The 20,566-nt window shown below is 46.2% G+C and overlaps 1 protein-coding gene across 3 annotated transcripts in view; it reads right to left on the reverse strand.

The window, feature by feature from the left end:
- The window catches only part of mapk8ip1b (mitogen-activated protein kinase 8 interacting protein 1b), a 31,173-nt gene extending 12,958 nt beyond the window's left edge, over window positions 1-18,215 (reverse strand). For 2 of the 3 annotated variants that reach the window (XM_076017928.1, XM_076017920.1), the window contains exons 1-2: window positions 18,069-18,215; window positions 5,667-5,778 (exon numbers count right to left, since the gene is read on the reverse strand). In XM_076017928.1, the coding sequence (XP_075874043.1) occupies window positions 5,667-5,778; window positions 18,069-18,145 (189 nt within the window). In that variant the 5' untranslated portion in view covers window positions 18,146-18,215. Of the gene's footprint in view, window positions 1-5,666; window positions 5,779-12,314; window positions 12,428-18,068 lie in introns of those variants that run through there. The other variant, XM_076017937.1, reaches the window with a different exon arrangement.
- Between the last annotated feature and the right edge of the window lie 2,351 nt (window positions 18,216-20,566).

Consider the following 20,566-nt stretch of genomic DNA (forward strand, 5'->3'; position numbering starts at 1 on the left):
ACACTGCCCCTCTGTGGCGGCGGAGGCCCTCAGATGGACGTGCGACACACTGACTGCTAAGCCTATTACTGTCTTTAGCTGCTGACACGCGTGCTCGCACACACACACACACACACACACACGCACACTAGACTTTGCAGTAATTACTATGTTACACAAGAACGTTAAATAAATGCATATGTATATATATATGTATATATATATATATATATATATATATACATATATATATATATATATATATATATATATATATATATACATATATATATATATATATATATATATATATATATATATATATATATATATATATATATACATATATATATATATATATATATGTGCGTACATATGTATGTATTAGGACTGTCAGTCGATCAAAATTTTTAATCACGATTAATCACATGAGTGTCCTGAGTTAACTCACGACTAATAGCAAATGAATAGCAATTTTTTTTACCCTGCTCTATATGTAACTTAACAAGACATTTATTGTGTTTCTTAAACTCTATTTTCTATTTTTATTTTTATTTTCATTGGAACATTCCAAAAAGATTACATACTTAAACAGGTTTGTTTGTTTCATCTCTCTCGCACTCTGATACTAGATACTGACAAACATAACGAGCACAAATATGATTGCTTTTTTCAATTGCGGTATTTTATTTTTCAATTGCTTTTGTTTTGAAAATTAACCGGATTTACTTGTGCTTCTTTGAGTGACTTCCTGTCCAGCTTGACGTGTTCGCTCGCGGCTTGCGCACAAACTGCCGCGCTTCGAGTCTGGTGTGAACGGTACCATTGGTTAACATTGGAGCCGAAAAGGCGGGATCTGTTTCGCGGTGCTTCGCGGCGCTTACGGGGCCGGTGTGAACAACACCTGAGCAGAAGCGCTTGTTGACTGTCGCGGAGAAATGCGCGTCTCGTCGGTGCACAATTTTCATCCTTTAGCTTAAATCCAATATAGTTTAGAATTCGTTTTATTTATTTTTTTTGAGGGGGGGACATGCCGACGTCCGTTGTTTTTTTTACCGACACACCCTGAACGCACTTCCTGCCGAGGCCACTGGTGGCAGGGGACCTTGAAAGTTGCTTCAAATGCGCTAACGCAGGAGGATAATGGCTGTGCCACGAGCCGCATGCAGACAACGTTCCCTGCCGTGAAGTGCAGACTGGATTTCAAGACAGGAGATCAGTGACGGCCGAGGTTAACCCACATTCTTTTGTTGTTGTTGTTTGTCTGTTTGTTTTTTCTGCATGCATCCAACGTGCGGCACTGTCCCGACCAATCGTCGTTGTTAGCTCCAAATCGAAAAATCAAAATCTTGGCTGCAAACAGACGCGGCGTGTCTTTGCGCCACTGAGCACAAGATGATCTCCCGTTCCGTAATTATTACTATCTACAAATCTGACGGCTGGGCCGCTATTAAATCAACACAGAATCATTGAACGTAGTACGTCCTGAACACTGATTTCTGTGCGATTATACAGCATTTAACCTATTTTCTGCACTTCCACCATACAACTGCGTGACTACTGACACACATTGCAATCTTTGACTGTCCCATTTCTTGAAGCTATAGATTCTGACTCCGCCCCCTGGTCTGTAAATCAGTGTTTTATCCTCTCATGCGTCTACTTGGCTGCCGGGGCAGACATGCATGCATTTATCATGCAGTAATCCATTCATTGCATTGCAGCCAATCCTGAAAATCCCCGTGATGCACTCCTCACTGTGTGCAGCCGCTGTGTCTCCCCCCCCCCCCCCTCCTCTAATTTCCACTAGTTCACCTGCCACCACTGGCTGCCTGCGTCCCTGTAATCACATTCAGCCGCTGCTCTGACCACCTTTTCACCTGCCGTGGGTCGATACATGCTAATCCAGCGAGCTGCTCGCCTCGACTCGTGTTTAATGGCCTCAATTACAACTTGGCCCCTTTAAGAGCGGCTCCGGCACTCCTGTTGCTAGGAGACAGTGGGCTCGGTGACAAGGAGGTGGAGGAGGCAGAGGAGGAGGAGGAGATGCTGCTGCTGCTGCTGCCTGGCGCTAGCCCAATCAGAGCAGCGCTTGCAGGGCGAGCACGCAGCCAACAGGTCAGATACACAAAGCTACAAAAAAAGAAAAAAAAGAATACACATCCGTCTAACAGAGCCGATTGCATTTTCTTGCCTTTTTTTTTGTACAGCAGAAACAACACACAGACACGGAATGAGGCAAGAAGGTTCACTCAAAATGCTTTTCTGCAAGCAAACTGCAAGGTGGATGACGTCAAAAATATAATTGTGTTGCTAAAATTGTGAACGTGTCAGAGATGGCGTGAGCAGCATGTGTGTGTGTGTGTGTGTCTGTTTGTGAGAGTGAGTGAGTGAGTGAGTGAGGAACATGTCAACGCTGCGTGAGATGTATTCTCGTCACTAACACGTGTGAGGAACACTGTTGCCATGGTGACCGGTGCAAATGTTTTGCCCCCCCGCCGGCCCCTCATCCCAGAATTCGCCTCCGTCACTTCCTGTTTCCTGTCTTCTCTCACTCTGCACGCCACCCACCTGCTAAACCTTGAACTGCTTTATTTACTGTGCGTTAATCCGGGAAATCACTTGCAAAGTTTCCCAGGATTTGTCATCGTCAATTCAATTAATTCTTTTTGAAGGTCAGCAAACATAAATTCAAGTGTTATTATTATAATTACAATTACATATTAATATTAATTAATTTATCTTTTCTAAATCCTTGGAATTCATCTCACAACTCTTTTTTTCCCTCCATGTCCCATAGTGTGCGACACAGACACATACATTATCCAGCCTGTTTGACCCTCTACTCTACTCTACACACGCACACACACACACACACACACACACAATGCAGCTCTCCCAGGCGGTGATGATGCATTTGCCGTGTCGCGTCTCTGAGGAACATCAAAGCTCTTTACGTTCCTTCGGGGACCTGAGCTGCCCCACATTAACCCCTGAACAATAAGGCCATGTGCTCCCTAATTGGGATCCATCTGAACACAAATCCATTATGTGCTACCCAGTACAAGTGATCCACATGTTCCACCTCCACAGACTGTCAGTGTCAGTTCTGAGCCGCATCCATTTCAGAGGCTTCTTATTATATTATGATATTATTTCCTACATATATATGTGTATATACGTGTGCATATGTATACATATATATATATATACATATATATATATATATATATATATATATATATATATATATATATATATATATATATATATATATATACATATATACATATGTATATATATATATATATATATATATATATGTATATATATATATACATATATAGCAAGCAGCCCACCTGACATAAGTAGGGTAACTGCTCGCGTCTTGAATTAAACCAAAGAAGAAGAAGGTGGACATGGTATCCAGGTGTGTACGGAGAGTGAAAGATGATGTCGCAATCTGAAATGTAACCTCTTGATATCACATTTCTTCTTTAAAAATCTCTAAATATGACACACTTCACCTTCAAGGCGTGACAGATGTTTCCCCGGGATGAAGAGTTTGAGGGGCAAATAATTACCATAAAATCCTGCGATGATGTGACTGTACAAGAATCGAGGTTTGTCTTCTGCTTGTTTCAGGTTTTAATTATTTGTTTTTCACTGCTGCAGACCTGCTACTGGGAGTTGCTGTCCATCATTGATGAGATTAGATGCAGCCTGGAACTCCCCTGGGACGGTGAGCTCATCGATGAGGTCACTCATTTCTTTGCATTGAGTGCATGTGCGCGTACATGTGCGCATACATGCAGTCAGGTCATGAGATGATCTGCAGGCTGCACTTGAAGGCCCAGAGCAACAAAGAATCTGTATGTGTGGTGACACGTCTCAGGTCTTCACCTCTGCCTCTAATTTCATGAATGAATGTCATTCTTTAATAAATAAAAAAATAAATTCAAAATAAAGGAAAAGGTCACTAAAAGAGGAGACGTCACAAATGTGCTGCTGCTACTTCTGGGGATGCTTTCTAATCATTCTTGAGTTCGCCAAGCTATAATTTTACACTCCAACATAAAGCTTACACAAACGCAGCTCCAGCCCATGATGGTACGGCAGGTCATTTGGCTAAAAGCACGGGACAGGAGTCGCGCTGCACTCTGCAGGCTTTGTTGCCCTGTTCCAGATGGAGGGGGACTGGAGTCGCGAGGGTGCGAGGTTGCAAACTCAGTGGCATCGTCTAAAAACTTAAAAATCCAACATCCAACAGTGTGGACTAATTAAATGCAAAACAGGAGAGACACCAGAAAGGATTCCGGAACTTGCACAGGTGGCTTGTTGTGCTAGCTTCTCAGGCTAAAATCAAATATGACAACGTATCAGGCAAACTGATACGAGGAATGACACATTGTGAGACAAAATTCCTCGCACACTGCCAAACCGCAACAAAACAAGCTTGCATTCTCCTGCAGCGGGGAGCAGCGGCGCTCGTCTCGGATGGACACACGTGGATTTGTTTATGTTGTTGTTGCTGCTTTTGGAGCCTTTTTTCACGCTCGTCAGCGGGGCAACGCTACGTTCCGATCACCGCTAAACCTCTGCAAGGCGAAGGCGTCGACAGGGTGCAAAAACCCGAGCAGAAACACACTCCTGCACGGCCAGCAGGGGGCAGTACCCGGAGCTAAACTTAGCCGACAGCAGGTAGCGCGGCTAGTCATGACCTAAAAATATCCCAGCGGCTCCACGTTTGGGTTCCTCTTTCACCAAGCAATCGAATGTGAGAAAGAAAGAAAGAAAGAAAGAAAGAAAGAAAGAAAGAACGAAAAAAGGTTCTTCTAAATGAAACTAGAAAGAGCCGGTTGGCCCTCCTGTTGCCGTGGTTACAGCAGCCGAACGAAGGAGAAGGTGGAGAAGGAGGAAGAGGAGGAAGAGGAAGAGGTGATGATAGTCTGGCTGGGAACAGAGCGAGATCTGACAGAATAATAAATCTCCCTGTGATTAGATTTTCACATCCTCCCCCGACCGCACGGCGGCATCTCACACTTGCACCGCTCGCTTCTTACAACCTGCTGAGTGTGATGAAAAAAAAACAAAACAAAAAAGGGAGAAAATCAGGGTCACAAATGTATGAAAAAAGAAGAAAAAAAAAAAGAATGCGCTACAGCCAAAGATGAGAGTTATTGGACAGGCAGCAAAAAGGCCCTGAGTCAAAGATTTAGATGAGCGGTCCCCAACCCCCGGGCCGCGGACCAGTACCGATCCGTGGGTCATTTGGTAGCAGACCGCAGAGAAAGAATAATTCACTTCCGTTAAATTAATTCCGTTTTATTCATTATGTGAGTCTGAACAATTTCATTTTGAAGAATTACCAGATTCTGTCCCTTACATCCATCTATGACTCAACTCTTGACGGATGTCAAGGCGCTTGTCTTGGTCATGTGATACGTTACCACTAATTGAACCCACGTCTTTGGAAAGAGGAAAAGGCCCAGTGAGGAGACAGAAGAGCCCACATTCAACCGGGCCGTGGTGCACAAAAGGTTGGGGACCGCTGGTTTAGGTGATTGTGAAATCCACTGGTGGAAACGACCAGGAACTCAGAGCTGGGCTCGTGCCCAAAGCTGCTGAAACGGCGACTGTGTCGGGAGGAGCGAACCCCATTCATCCGCAGGAAGCCGGTTCCTTACCTTCAGATCCGGCCCGTTGCAGTTGAGGCTCATCCCCCGCTCGTCGGTGATCTCGGTAATCTCCGACAGGTCGTCATCTTCAAACTCATCCAGGCTGATGTCGTGGGTCAACCTGGTTCAGAGAGAAAAAGATTAAAAGACTGGGAGAGTGAAAGATGAAGAGTGAGGAGGAAAAAATAACCCACATCAAAGTTAATCTTAAGGCACCCGTTTGTAGCTCAAAGCGCTTCTGAAAATCCCTCGATGACCGAGTTCACATTTTTTTTCTTTTCTTTTAAAAACTTTATATTGTCAAAAAGGAAAATTTTGGGGGCATTTTCTGAGAACCGAGATTGATTCAGTCACATTTGTGTCCGTAGTGAGAGCGAGAGCGACAGGAGCAGCACGTCGGGCCAGGTCAGCCTCGGTCACGGTGCAAGAGCTCGGAGAGCCCGTGCTGAAGGTGCGAGTGCAGAGCCCAGGAGATGTTATATACGAGCGGGGAAAAGAAGAACAACAGCAACAAAGAAAACAAGTCACTGTAACAAACTACGACACGCTGACTGCTGCGGCTGCCAGCTGTCTTGAGCCGGAACGTGTCTCGTGTCACGCAGCAGGCGAGGGGGCTGGTCGGGGGGGCGGGAGGGGCCTCGGAAGAGCTTGAGCGGCACAAGCATCTGTTTAGCTCCCTAACGAGGGCCTGAAGGATGCTGGAACGAAAGGAGGGAGGACGGAGACAGAAATAGAAGAAACGGGGATGGACGGAAGAGGGAGGAAAACAAAAGGAAGGGAGAGGACATCGCCCGGTGGGCTCTCCGCTCTTACGTCAGGAAAAGAAAAAAATATGTCCTGACGAAACGCTTTCAGGCCGGCGACACGGAGTTCACGCAATTCCAAGTGATCACAGTCGCCGGACGGCCGAGCGTGCGCGTGACAAATCGGAGCGTCCACGCGTGTTTCTCCGATGATGCGCGTCGGCAACGGACGCAGGTGTGCGCAGACGGGTTGCTCCTTCAACGGATGTTTTTCCCACCGTGGGAAAATGGCCGAAAGCCGTCCCGACTTCTGTTTTGTCCCGACCTGGCAGCTCACTCCTACTCCTCCCTGTCTGCCGCCTCGCTCGAACTAAGCAATCGATGCGAGCTATTGGTTGACCCGCGGTGTGGCCTGGGGAGGAGGCGACGGCTGCTCTCCGCTCCGGTCCAGCCATCGCCAAGGTTTATGGTTTAACGGTTTAATGACAGGAAATGCTACGATGTCATGAAGGAGAATTCTACGCAGAATAGTTGGAGGAGTTCGGGAGGACTAAACGACGAGCTCGACGAGGTTAATGAACAGTGTGGGGGAGGGGCAAGAGGAAGTGATGTCATCGATTCAACTATTATGAGAACGAGACACCAGACTGGCAAGATGGCCGCATGGCGATTTTTTTTCCAGTGGCCACTCGGGGTACTGCAGCCAAAAACCCTATGCGGCCCCAAAAGCATTTTTCCTATAAACCACAATACAAAGATAAACAGATTTAAAACGGATGACGACCCTGACCTGAAATGTGGCTCATAATCTGGAATTTTGATTTTTCTAAGAAAAAAAAAGAAAGCGAAAAGGCCAGAAAATCACCAGAAAATCTCCAGAAAAGAGTTCATTCCCAGTGTGATGTCAAGGCGTCACTCGTTCTGACTGGCTGATGCATCCTGGTGCGTCACGTGAGTTACAGAGGCATGATGGGAAGTGACACCAGTGTGCATGCTCTATGGGCCACACAACGCACAAGGAAACCAAAAGCCAAAAACTTTTTCGGTGTGGCAAGGCGCAGAGGGCCCGGGCGGGCTTCGAACCCCAGACTCCCAGGTAATAGCCATGCGCGCTTAACCATTCGGCCAAAGGGACATCCCCTTGGCCAAGTAGCCAGGGCGCATGATCAATTGGAGGCATAGTGACAGGACCGCCACTGTCACATCGGCATAAGCGCTGGGTGAGCAACTACACTAAAATTAATGCATGAAAGGGGGCTGGATTCAACTCAGAGGAAGTGATGTCACACTCATTGATAACTCTGAGGAAGTGATGTCACACTCCTTGATTCAACTCTGAGGAAGTGATGTCACACTCCTTGATTCAACTCTGAGGAAGTGATGTCACACTCATTGATTCAACTCTGAGGAAGTGATGTCACGCTCCTTGATTCAACTCTGAGGAAGTGATGTCACACTCATTGATTCAACTCTGAGGAAGTGATGTCACGCTCCTTGATTCAACTCTGAGGAAGTGATGTCACACTCCTTGATTCAACTCTGAGGAAGTGATGTCACACTCATTGATTCAACTCTGAGGAAGTGATGTCACGCTCCTTGATTCAACTCTGAGGAAGTGATGTCACACTCCTTGATTCAACTCTGAGGAAGTGATGTCACACTCATTGATTCAACTCTGAGGAAGTGATGTCACGCTCCTTGATTCAACTCTGAGGAAGTGATGTCACGCTCCTTGATTCAACTCTGAGGAAGTGATGTCACACTCCTTGATTCAACTCTGAGGAAGTGATGTCACACTCATTGATTCAACTCTGAGGAAGTGATGTCACACTCATTGATTCAACTCTGAGGAAGTGATGTCACACTCATTGATTCAACTCTGAGGAAGTGATGTCACGCTCATTGATTCAACTCTGAGGAAGTGATGTCACACTCATTGATTCAACTCAGACGAAGTGATGTCACACTCATTGATTCAACTCTGAGGAAGTGATGTCACACTCATTGATTCAACTCTGAGGAAGTGATGTCACACTCCTTGATTCAACTCTGAGGAAGTGATGTCACGCTCCTTGATTCAACTCAGAGGAAGTGATGTCACACTCCTTGATTCAACTCTGAGGAAGTGATGTCACACTCATTGATTCAACTCTGAGGAAGTGATGTCACACTCCTTGATTCAACTCTGAGGAAGTGATGTCACGCTCCTTGATTCAACTCTGAGGAAGTGATGTCACACTCATTGATTCAACTCTGAGGAAGTGATGTCACACTCCTTGATTCAACTCTGAGGAAGTGATGTCACGCTCCTTGATTCAACTCAGAGGAAGTGATGTCACGCTCCTTGATTCAACTCTGAGGAAGTGATGTCACGCTCCTTGATTCAACTCTGAGGAAGTGATGTCACGCTCCTTGATTCAACTCTGAGGAAGTGATGTCACACTCATTGATTCAACTCTGAGGAAGTGATGTCACACTCATTGATTCAACTCTGAGGAAGTGATGTCACACTCCTTGATTCAACTCTGAGGAAGTGATGTCACGCTCCTTGATTCAACTCAGAGGAAGTGATGTCACACTCCTTGATTCAACTCTGAGGAAGTGATGTCACACTCATTGATTCAACTCTGAGGAAGTGATGTCACACTCCTTGATTCAACTCTGAGGAAGTGATGTCACGCTCCTTGATTCAACTCTGAGGAAGTGATGTCACACTCATTGATTCAACTCTGAGGAAGTGATGTCACACTCCTTGATTCAACTCTGAGGAAGTGATGTCACGCTCCTTGATTCAACTCAGAGGAAGTGCAGACTGCTGAGGAGGGGAATTAAGGGAGAGAAAAACGCCGGGAGATAAACCACATGGCCAGGGCACAGCTGCTCACATCAAGCACTCCCGGCCGTCACTTCTCCTCTCCGCAGATATTTGATCACTTCAGATAAAGAGGAACTACTTCAGTTTCGCAGTAAAAAAAGAAATTTGTGGGGCAGCTCGCAAAAGTTTCAACAAGGGCTCAAGTCCTCCGTTCTTAAAAGTCACAGGGGGATGACACAACCGTAACGCTACACAGTCCTCCGGTTTCCCTGCCGTCCGTGTTTTCCCATCATGCCCGGCACGCGCTCAGTACAAGCCCTGGCTGATCGATGCAGGCTGACTCAGCAGAGACGCCCCGCAGCGACACGGAGAACACAGCGTGTGGAATGTCAGAGTGAAACGCAGCAAAACAGTGGGAGTAGCGTAGTGAGAAGATCGGTGAGGGGAGAGAAATGAAACGCTGTAGTTTTTTCCAGCTTACCAGTTAAAGATGTGCGTGTATTTTTTTTTTTTAAAGAAACAGCGAGACGAAACAATTATTTTGCAGTTTTTATATAGAAAAAACTTGCATGCTTCCTCAACAAACCGTCTAAATGCAACTCATTCTACTACTTCACTACTGAAAATAGGAACAAATTGAAAAAACAAACAAACAAGAGCAGCAGTATTTAACGTCTTGCAGCAGAATATTGCAGAAATTCTGGCAAGCAGTGACTTGGGGAATGTTTCACCGCGGACACTGTAACTTCGCCTTCAGAGCCGCTCCAGTCGCAACTCCAGATGTTGTTCCTTTTCCTTCAGTAATTCCAAGACGTGCCAGACGACTCAGAGGATCAGAGGACTGTCCTACATACAGAATCTCTCTCTCTCTCTCTCGCTCTCTCTTTTTTTTTGAAGTCGGAGCTTCCCTCGGCCAAACGGTGATTGTGTCTTAATCCTCCAATTCTCTCCTCCAGGGGGATGTTTTCATATTTCACAAGTCAATCGGTGATCTCTCGCTCTCTCTCTCACGCCGCTGAGGTATTAATAGCGGTGACTTTGACTTTTAATTGGTTTCTGTGATCGGTCGGTTCGGCAGAAAAGAAAAAAATCCTTCACGGAGATTAGTATTAGACGGCGGCGGTGAGAAATAAAGTGACTTTTCTGTTGACTCCGACTCTGTTTATTGGTTAGCTCAATGCTGAGCAGCTGTTTTCCAACCTCATAAGATGGCAGTTATGGCCTAAAGCCCTCATTGGCCTCGCTGTACTACAGTGTTGCAGAGACCACCTTGCATTTTTCCATGATACAGAGTTTCGCACCACTCGACTGGACTATAAGCACTATTGTGGGAATCACTTTTGCATTTTTTCCAACTTCTCAGGACACCTTTTGAACGACCATCAGCTCAGGGAGACCTGCTAGAACTTCTTGCTGCGCATCGCTCTCGCTAGCTAAGTCGGCTTAGCCATTAGCCATTTTCTTTGCCTGCTTCACTGGACCGTTGCTGCTGTCGTGTTTAAAACCCAAAAAATAGCAGGTTTGAATTTTGTGAAGTTGTCGCTCCCTGTTCCCTGTCCAGTGAGCGGCCGTGCAGCTAGTAAAATACCACCTAACCCTAATCAGAACCCCAGCCCTAACCGCAGCTGCGCTAATGGAAACGGTTAAAAACCTCACAGAGCCGAGCAGGTCGCTGGTGAAAATATAACGACGGCTATTTCAGATAAAAAAAAAAAGAAAAAAAAAAAGAGCTTGTTTTCTAAAGTGCAAGATGTAACTTCTTGCTGCGCGCTCAAAGGCGTAGCGATGAAATCTTGCTGATGTCAGCACCTCTAATTTGCATCATCATCCAAGCAGCAGCGGCAGCAGATGAACAATGTCCGAACGCCAGTTAGCGTTCAGTTAGCGTTGTCCTTTATTGTTTGCTTGTTTTTGTCCCCCCCTCAGAATTCTACCGCTACAAACTCCTGCATGCGTCCAACGTCTGTCCGTCTGTCCGTCTGTCCGTCCGGGAGTTGACGGGACGTTCTGCTGCCGAGCAACGCCCCCCAACCCGCCGCCCTGCTGGTTGCTAATGAAGGACGGCTTGACCTCCTGCTTGGCCGGCTCGCTGAGGGATTCGACCGAATCCTCCGCTGCCCCCCCCCCCCGCCTTCATACAAACAGCGCCTCGTTTACGGGCCGCCCGCCTGTAAACACTGGCTGCTGCCATTGCTGTTTACAGGCTGCGCACGAAAGCCATGTGCAGGTGTCGGCTCGTCCTGCGTGTTTGCTAGCTTTCTCTTTTTTTTCCTTTTCTGTTTTTTTCCCTCCACACCGCTGCTCCCTCCGAAACGCTCTCACCCCCGACCCCACCCGCAGAGAGCCGCTGACACGGCTCGAGCAGCCTGGAAAGTGGGAGAAAAAAAAAACAAACGGATTGCCAAAAAACGGCAACATCATCTTCACAAAGCAACCCAAACGAGACGAGAAAGGTCGTTAATTTTTTTTATTTATTTATTTATTTTTTTGGTGGGGGGGGTTGTAACGCATCTGTTCTACGTCGACGTCAGCGCCCTCGTCGGCAGCCGAGGTTCCAGTTCCTCCCTCCCTTCCAGATCCGCGTGGCTGCTCTGGCGGATGCCCCCCCCCCACTCACCCTGGCGATAACTGGCACCTTTACGCTCCCGCTAGGCGAGCTTACTGTCACTCTTCAACTTTGTCCTCCTGCAAGGACGGCGACCAAACGCAGCCCCTCCGCCCTCAGACAATCCGCTCCATGTGGGTGAATTTGCACGCTCACTCGCATGCCACCATGGAGTGAATTGTGTTTCGCTCCGCTGAGAAACGCTTTCAATGTGGCAAACACCTCAAGCCTGAGACCCCCCTCCCCGCCAAAATAAAATGAAAACATCCAACCACGCAGCCATGATGCAGCCTCTCTCGGCTCTGTCAAGGGCACACCTGCCCCGAGCGCAGGGAGATTCAAGAAAGCGGCGACGTTGGACACACACAAGGTCATGCACGCACACACACACACACACACACACACACACACACACACACACACATATACATCCATGCTCCAGCAGATTGAATAGATAGAGAGGGTGAAGGTGGTGGAGGGAAGGGTTTTCCTACCATTTCTCCCACTGGTCCTCCATCCAGCCCTCTTCTCCTTCCCCTCCCGAGTCCATACCGTAAGTTAGGAGGGCATCCACAGCTGAGAGGAGCGCAGGAGGAGGAGGAGGAGGAGGAGGAGCAGAGGGGGTTAGAAAGTGAGGGAGGGAGGGAGGCAGGGAGGGAGGAGCCAGAGGAGGAGGGAGGGAGGGAAGCAGCTCTTCGCAGGTCGATGGCAGAGATGCTGCCGCCGCTCATCCGGAAGGGCTGGGTGGGTGGGTGGGGGAGTTTGGAGGGGGAGGAGGGTGAACAGAGGAGCTGAGTGCACCACGGGGGAGGGCTCGCTCTTATATAAGGCAGGCAGCACTCTCCCTCTCGCCGCCGCCACCGCCGCCGCCGCCGCTTCCTCTCGGCAGAATGTGCATCATCGCATCTGCGACCCGCACCGCTGCAGGAAATAAAACGCCACGGTGAAGCATCACCGTCCAGCGCCACTGAGGAGCTTCGGCAGAGGAAGAAAAAAAAAAAAAAAGAACAAAAAGGAGAAGAAGAAGAGGAAGAAGAAGGAGGAGGAAGAGGAGGAGGAGGAGGAGGAGAAGGATGCTCATCCACTCCAACTCTCTCTCTCACTCTGGTGCTGTTTCACTCTAGCAAAACACACACACACACACACACACACACACACACACACACACACACACACACATAGCTGCCACACTCAATTATTCATGAGGCCCCATTGATCGCACGCCTCCTCCTGGTTTCTTAGTTCTTCATCTGTTCCTCCAGTAAAAAAATAAAGAAAAAAGAAAAAGTTCCCAGCTTGGCTTCTTCTCTACCTGTCACATGCACAGCTTTGACCAGCACGGAGTGTTTTTTTTTTTTTTTTACCCCTCCAGGAAACCGATGAGCTCCTGATGACTCCATAAAGCACCGGCGGTCATAAGCAGACAGGTTGTTGTTAACAACGCAGCAGTTTTCCAGATTGTCAGTCATGGAATTCTGTCTTGTTGTGAGGAACATCTGAAGAGCTGGAAGGTGCGGGATGGACAAACTGCATGGATTTAGAAATCGTCTGCATTTGAACCAACTCATACTCAGCAACGGACTCGCGATTAAAGTGGGCCGCGAAAAAGACAAAAAAAAAAAAAAAATCGGCCTAAATGTTAATAATACAGTAATAAAGCAACAAGTAAACTATTTGGATTATTGGTTGGCTGAGATCTTCAGCCGCTGAATTCAGCAGGGTGACCTCAGAGAGAACGTGACTGATGCGCTTTAAATACAACAACAACTCAATATGAAGGAGCTGTTCAGAATACCTCTAGTCTCTTTCACGCCGTGTTTATAAGCTCTTGCACATCGTCATTGCTTGTTGCAGAATGGGCGGTGTCGGATTTTTCAGGCCGATTTTGCAGCACATCCTTGTTTTTTTTTTTTGTTTTTTTTTAAATGTTTTTTTTGTTCACTTCCTCCAACACGGCGAGTGACCTACAACAGCCATATGGCCATATGGCCATACAGCAGGTCCTTGTCACATGACCACAACACAGTGGTCAGAGGTCCTTTAAACCCCAAAAAAAAGCACCTGCGCATGTGATATCACAATGCTAACAAAATTAAAACGACAAAGCGCATCACCGATTTAGCGGGGGGGGAAAAAATCTTTTTAATTTATACCCGTGAGAAACCATCTGACTCTAAATGCTTTTTTGTTTTGGCAGCTTTTTTTTTGCATAATTTTTTGCATAATCGTTGTTGTAATAGGAACGTTGAGTTCAAAGGTTTTCGAAAAATAAAAGCCCGACTTTAAAATAAAATAAAAATGAAATCATACTTTCCCATGCTTTCAGGAAAAATACATTGATAATTTGCAAATACATCGTGAAAACAACACCAATGACGGATTAAAGGGCCTGTGTGTCGATGGGTGAGTGAGTGAGAGCACAGGGCAGAGGAGACGCGTCAATTCGAGCGTGATGCTGCATCAGCAGATTTGAGGGACGGCAAGTGAATAATAATGAAGTGCGATCAGAGCAATTACCGTCCACTCCGTCAGTTTGGAATCGAAATCTGCTCCTCTCCCGAGAACCCAGTCGCGCTGAAGAAAAGCGGGGCGATAAAGGGCTTATCCTGCGACTCGGGGGGCGTCTGAGAGGGTGAGAAAATTCGCCAGCTTCATGACTCGCCCATCCCACCCACTCGTCAAGTCGAATCCTCACAGGCGTATTTTATTTTATTTTATTTTATTTTATTTTATTTTTTGCATTCCAGGTTGTTGTTAACACACAACAAAAACAGACACAAACAGTGCTTCTTGCCAGGACCTAAACATGCATGGTGTGAGAAAAAGTCAAGTTAAGTGTCTAAGGCTTATTTCCTTGAGAAAAAAAACACACAACAAAACTCTAAAACCAACTCAACTCTCAACTCTAACAAACCAGCGTTCAACTGACAGATCCAACGAGCCCCGGGGGTGCCAGTCAAATCTTCCGGTAGGATTTCTTGTGGAACAGGATGCATATTTCTGTTCTCAGGTGAGTCAGTGAATGTCTGTTTAAATACGAAACAACTTCAATTGTCCAAAAATAAATAAATAAATAAAAGCCCCCACGACAGAGCTGCTCATCAAAGGATTTCCTCTGTTTGTGTCCACAATGCACAGCAGCTGAGAGAGGAATCTCACAAGGTCTTCCCTCTTCCTTGATGTACGTCACGAGCCAAGAACAGGCTGAAAAAATAAACACGGCCTCGCTGCGAGAAAGTGCTGTTGACGCCCTCTTGTGCCCCGGCTGATTATTGCAGCGAAAGAGCATTGAAAAGGCACGGCTCATCGAAATAAATGGGCCCATGAGGTCAGACGATCTGAATTTGGTGGGTTTAGCTTTAGGGCCACTGTGTGACTAACTCATAAAAAAACAAAAACAAACAAACAAACAAAAAACAACAACTTTAAAAACAATTTATATAAATTTTAAGATTGTGTGTCCGAGTCATGAGCACAAACACTGCCATTACTTAATGAAGGGGCTAAAAACATGATGTCGCCTGAATCAGAAAAATAAAAGACAACCATGTTGTTAAAAAAAAATACCCTGTCGGAATGTCGGCTGTTTGCATTGAACACATTGCCGTTTGAAAAGTGGCAGGCAGTGAAAACACTGCTCGTATTTTTAGAACATTGGTCAACATCAGAAGGGCAGCGGGGTGGCGCTCTGCTCTCCAGCAGCAACTGGAAGTGCGGAGCTGCTGGATTTGAACTGGAGTTGTGTCTACATATGGCTCTCTGGGTCTGGGCCAACCCTGAAGTGTTGACCCTGAAATGGCACATGGTCAACAGAGACTCTGAAAAGTAGACGGACACGATAGTTCTAGAAAACACGATGAAGGAGGAAAAAAAAAAAAAAAAAAAAAAACCTTTAAAGGTTTGTTTTGGTTTTCACAAATGTCATCATAATGACAGGAACCAATTTCACAAAGTCTGTCCGATTTGTTTCTCTGAAATCTCGATTTTCGATTTCGATTTTTTTTTTGGGGGGGTAAATCTCGTTAAATATGCTACAAAAACAGGACAAGTGCAAGTGCATGTCATACGCGACTTCGTAAAAATAATTTACTGACAGGTAGTGGCGAGGGCAGTATACGGAATCACTTCCTGGTTTTAACATCTGCTACAGCTTGGACAACTACAGATGCGAGTAAACACAGGTAGCCGGTTGACAGCTTCTTCAACGGGGAGGAGGACCACAGTAGCCACAAGGTGCTGAGAGAGGAAAATCGATTTTCCTCTTTTTAACCTTGTCTAGACAAAGAAAAAAAAAAAACAGATTTCGATTTAAAATCAATTAATCGCACAGCCCTACTTTATGTGTAAGGACATACTGAATTGTCCTTAGATCCAGTTAGGCAACAGAACAAAATCTACTTCAAGAGGACTGTGTGCTTTGAAACGGTCCTTTAATTAGTCAGCTTTTAAAAGCTGCACAATGCAATATCTTGTCCTTTCAAACTTAAATTTCCCAGGTCTTTTGTTTGCATTTGGACCAGCGATGTTTTATTTACTCATTCACAGCTTTTAAAGTGTCCGACTGTCTGCTTTCCCCCCGGAGATTGTTTGGCTGTGTGGCCAGTGTTTCTTACTGTTTATATTTTTCCATGCCAGTCACATCAAACGCTGCTCAAAGCAGGGCCTGCGATAAAATAAATAAATAAATAAATCTGCAGAAAGCACGGCTCTGGATCTGAGTCCTCGGCTAATGAGACAGGGTGTGTGTGTGTGTGTGTGTGTGTGTGTGTGTGTGTGTGTGAGGGGCAGAGAGGGAGAGTGAGTGTGTTGCAGTCTCAGAGGGGAATATTGATCACAGGCCTCCCTCCAGCAGTGACGCTGGTGAAAAATCACAGCCTTCCCCCCCTGTGCAACATGTCAAAGATCTAGGCGCGCAAACTCACACACACACACACACACACACACACACAGACACACACACACACACACACACACACACACACACACACTTACAGTGTGCACGCTGCTAATCCATCTCCCTGCTGCTCGGCTTTCTGACAAGTTGAGCCTCTCTGCAGGTTTAGCTGCTCGGCTACCTGGTGGCTACAAGCTAGTTCATGATCACGTTGTCCCAAATGAGACCAGTTCATATCCATCTGCCAAACTGCTGCTTTGGTCAGAATAAACTAAAGAGAGCAGTTTGATCTCAGCTTCATTCAGGTGCACGCTGAAGCCATTAAGTGTGTGAGAGAGTGAGAGAAGCTAAGAACCAAAAGCCATGAGGCTCTTGCAAGGAAATGTGCTTCCTCCTCTCGAACAGGAGCAGCGTGAAGGCTTCTGACATCGTTACATAAAACGTGGTGACTGCAAATGTGTTTAAAAGGGGCTCAGGAAAAAAAAAATAGACGAATGAACGAACGAATGAACGAATGAATGAATGAATGAAAGCAACATGGACAAACTGTTGTAATGAGCTCTCAGTACTGTAACTGCACTACACAGTTCCAACTGTTACCATGTTGGTCCCTGCTTTCTTGGGGTTCCAAGCAGGCTGACCAGGGACCATAGTGGGGGGGCAGGGCACTGACTGGGTAGACAGTTAGGTAGCTTACCGTAAAAATAGTATTAAAAAAAAATATATCTAGAAAAAACAATTACAAATGATCATGAAACATGTTATTTTTTTTAACATGTTATAGCATAATTGTATATCAAAAACCACCAACTTCACATTCACAGACGGAGGTGTCTGTGACTGTGAAGTCAAGCCTGTGCCGACCAAATTAAAACGTTTTGTTAAACAATGCTGTTGTTGTTGGTCGAGTGAAGACAGAAAAAAACCAGAGAAGCAAAGTGATAACATTCCAACGTCATTGATCAACGATGAGGCGGAGCTAGAGTGACAGGTGGAACAGGTGACTGTGTGGCCTCAGCAACAGAGCCAAAAAGTAGGGTGCGTAGTTGACGGTGCGTCCGGGAGACCTCGGAGTCGCTCCTCGGGGAGCAGACACGCCCAAAACACAACGCGTGCGACTGTCATCAACAACAACAACAACAACAACAACAATAACAATAACAACAACAGCAACACGCCGCCACTTGAGCGCGCGCGGATCAAGCGCAGCCTCAGCACCAGCGCCACCGGCTCTGCGGATCCGCCTCACCGATCCCTCCCCGGGGGAAGCAGCCCCCCCACCCCCCGTTCCACCGAGTCGGAGGTGGCCCGAAACCCCGACCCGAGCCTCTCTTTTCCGGGCGGGGCGTCTTACCTGAGGCTGACTGGGGACGTCGCACGGATGCGGCGGCCGGTCGGCGGGCTGCTTTTCCTCTTGTCTCCGTCCGCCATGACGACGCGCTATAGCTCCTCCATTGGTTCCGCTGCGCGTCGCCGCTCTCGGGCTGCAGACAGACACCTGAGATCCGGCAATGCCGCGATAGGCTGCTGCCTTCGCGGGGCGTCGGAATAATACAAACTTCATGTATTTGCTTGAAAAAAAAAAAAGAAGAAAAAAAGAAAAGGAAGAAAATGAGTTACGAAGGATGTCGCACGCGGTCCATCTTTAATCTACTGATATCAATCAGTCTGCTTGTGCTTCAGTACAACCGCACAGATTAGGTCAGACTGTCTTTATTGCGATCGTAGTCTACACATGATTTAAAGAGTTCTAACTCACAAGAAAAAAAAAAAAAAATAATAACAAGAACAACAAAGCATGGAAGCACAATAAATATCAGCCGGTGCAATTCCATGTAATTCAGATATTTCACCGAGTAACAATGCAGCCGATTTAGCCAGACATCAATTCTTTGGGAGCCAATGTTTAAACGGAAGTTCAAATGGGGCCACGGGCGTAAATAATAATAATAATAATAATAATAATAATAATAATAATAATAATAATAATAATAACTTTATTGTTGTATGAATTGTATGGAATGACTCTCTTCTTCAAAATGATTTTTTTTACGAGCTGTCTCTGAATGCACCAGAAGCGCCAACAGAAGGACGACGATGTATTAAACCACAGGTGTGTTTATGTATTACACAACACCTAATGTGGCCGATGTACCAGCCTCGTCAGTGTGAGGACGGACAATTCAAAATGTAATAATCTGGTCGATAGATACTTAAATAATTAAGATAGACATATAGTAATAAAACAGAATTTAATTAGATTAAAATAATATTGCCCATTCCACAGTCCAGCCCAATGCAGAGTTGGTGTGCGACTTTGAGTGTGACTGATTCAGGATGCAGTGACTGACTGATACCTTGATCACCGTTATATGCAGCTTTTTTTTTTCTTTACTGAGAAAAAGGTCTCAATGTTTTGAGTCCTTTTCATCCTGCTTTGTCTCTATCACCGTCTGCCCCTGAAGAAATCATGCATATTATTTCGTTAGAAATAATAGAGTCAGAAAATCACTTTCCTTAAAGGGGACCTATTATACTAATTTTTGGGCTTTTGTATTTGATACCTGGCCCCTCCAGAGCAGCAACGCACGATTTTCCGCGCTGAAAGCTTTTTAGATTTGCGTATCTTGCGGCTCGTTTCCTCGTATTTACTGCGTCCCGCGAAAACGCTCTGTTTCACTTCACTCCACCCCCAGCCTTGCCGGTACACGCCCCCGCCTGGGGCCACACTCTTCATCGCTGCTGAGCCTCATTTCCTCAGTTTGCCGGTGCGGGAGTGAAGAGGAAATGGCAAACTTTACGAAACAGGCACAATTTAAACACTTACCGTCGTGAAGGCTTCACTCTTTAGCAGCTGTTTACCAGCTAATCCAGCTTCGTACGGACCCAGCGCGGGCTGAGTTACGGTCGCAAGGCGGACCGAAGGTCCCTGGACATTTTTTGTGTCTTCCGTGTCCCCGGAAATATATCTTACTTTGTGTACTGACCGTGGTTTTGTTTTGTATTTTTGCGAGACATTTTAATAAGGCTAAGAATGATTTGGTTTCATACTGTTGACTTGTATCAAAACACTGTCTGAGCAGAGAAAATATGTACGCTGAAACGATCACTTCAGTCATAGAGTCGTTTATTATTAGACAAGAATATCTGCACAACTTACGTCCACACCAAGCACAAAGCAGGAAGAGCTCTATACAACCCATGTTACCATGCTGGCAGCGTGAACATCGCTATAAGGAGTGAAACTTGCTGCCTCTTCAGTTTCGCTGCCAGCGAACACAACACACATAACAAGCAGAGCACGGAGTTAGCGGTGGTGGCTAACAGTTCATCAACACGATTCAGTGGTTGTACGTTGCAAGTAGTCTTAAAACTAATGTTGCTTGAGGTCACAATACACTCACAGTCCTCATACATGTTTTCAAATATTGCCGTGGCTGACTATTCTCTCGTCGTCCACCAGGGGGCCGAGTCGAGCCCGTCTCACTCCCGTTGCCGACCGGACGAGAGGGGTCTGGCTGCAGACCGGTGTTCCATCGCATCCGCATTAGGCTGAACAAACCTCCAACATTTGATCTGTTCGTTCCACTCCGACGGTTGTGGTCCTTGGTGCTTCGGTAGTCGCTCGGTATTTTTTATTTTATATTTTTTAATTTCCCTGACACCGAAAAAAACATTTTCTTGGAGCAGCGCATTGCAACATCACTTCCGGGGCAGAGCGGGGGAGGGCGGAACCAGTCCGAGAGGGTGCTGGAGCTTTGCCATGAAAGGAGATCCGGCACACAATTATGTAATTCCGTGCCTAGTGTTGAAAAAATCTCTGGGAACAGAGCGTTTAGAACCATGCACAAC

The sequence above is a fragment of the Nelusetta ayraudi genome, unplaced genomic scaffold, assembly GCF_046127955.1.
Source record: "Nelusetta ayraudi isolate G7.1 ecotype Tasmania unplaced genomic scaffold, CSIRO-AGI_Nayr_v1 ptg000002l, whole genome shotgun sequence".
Taxonomy (NCBI): Eukaryota; Metazoa; Chordata; class Actinopteri; order Tetraodontiformes; family Monacanthidae; genus Nelusetta; species Nelusetta ayraudi.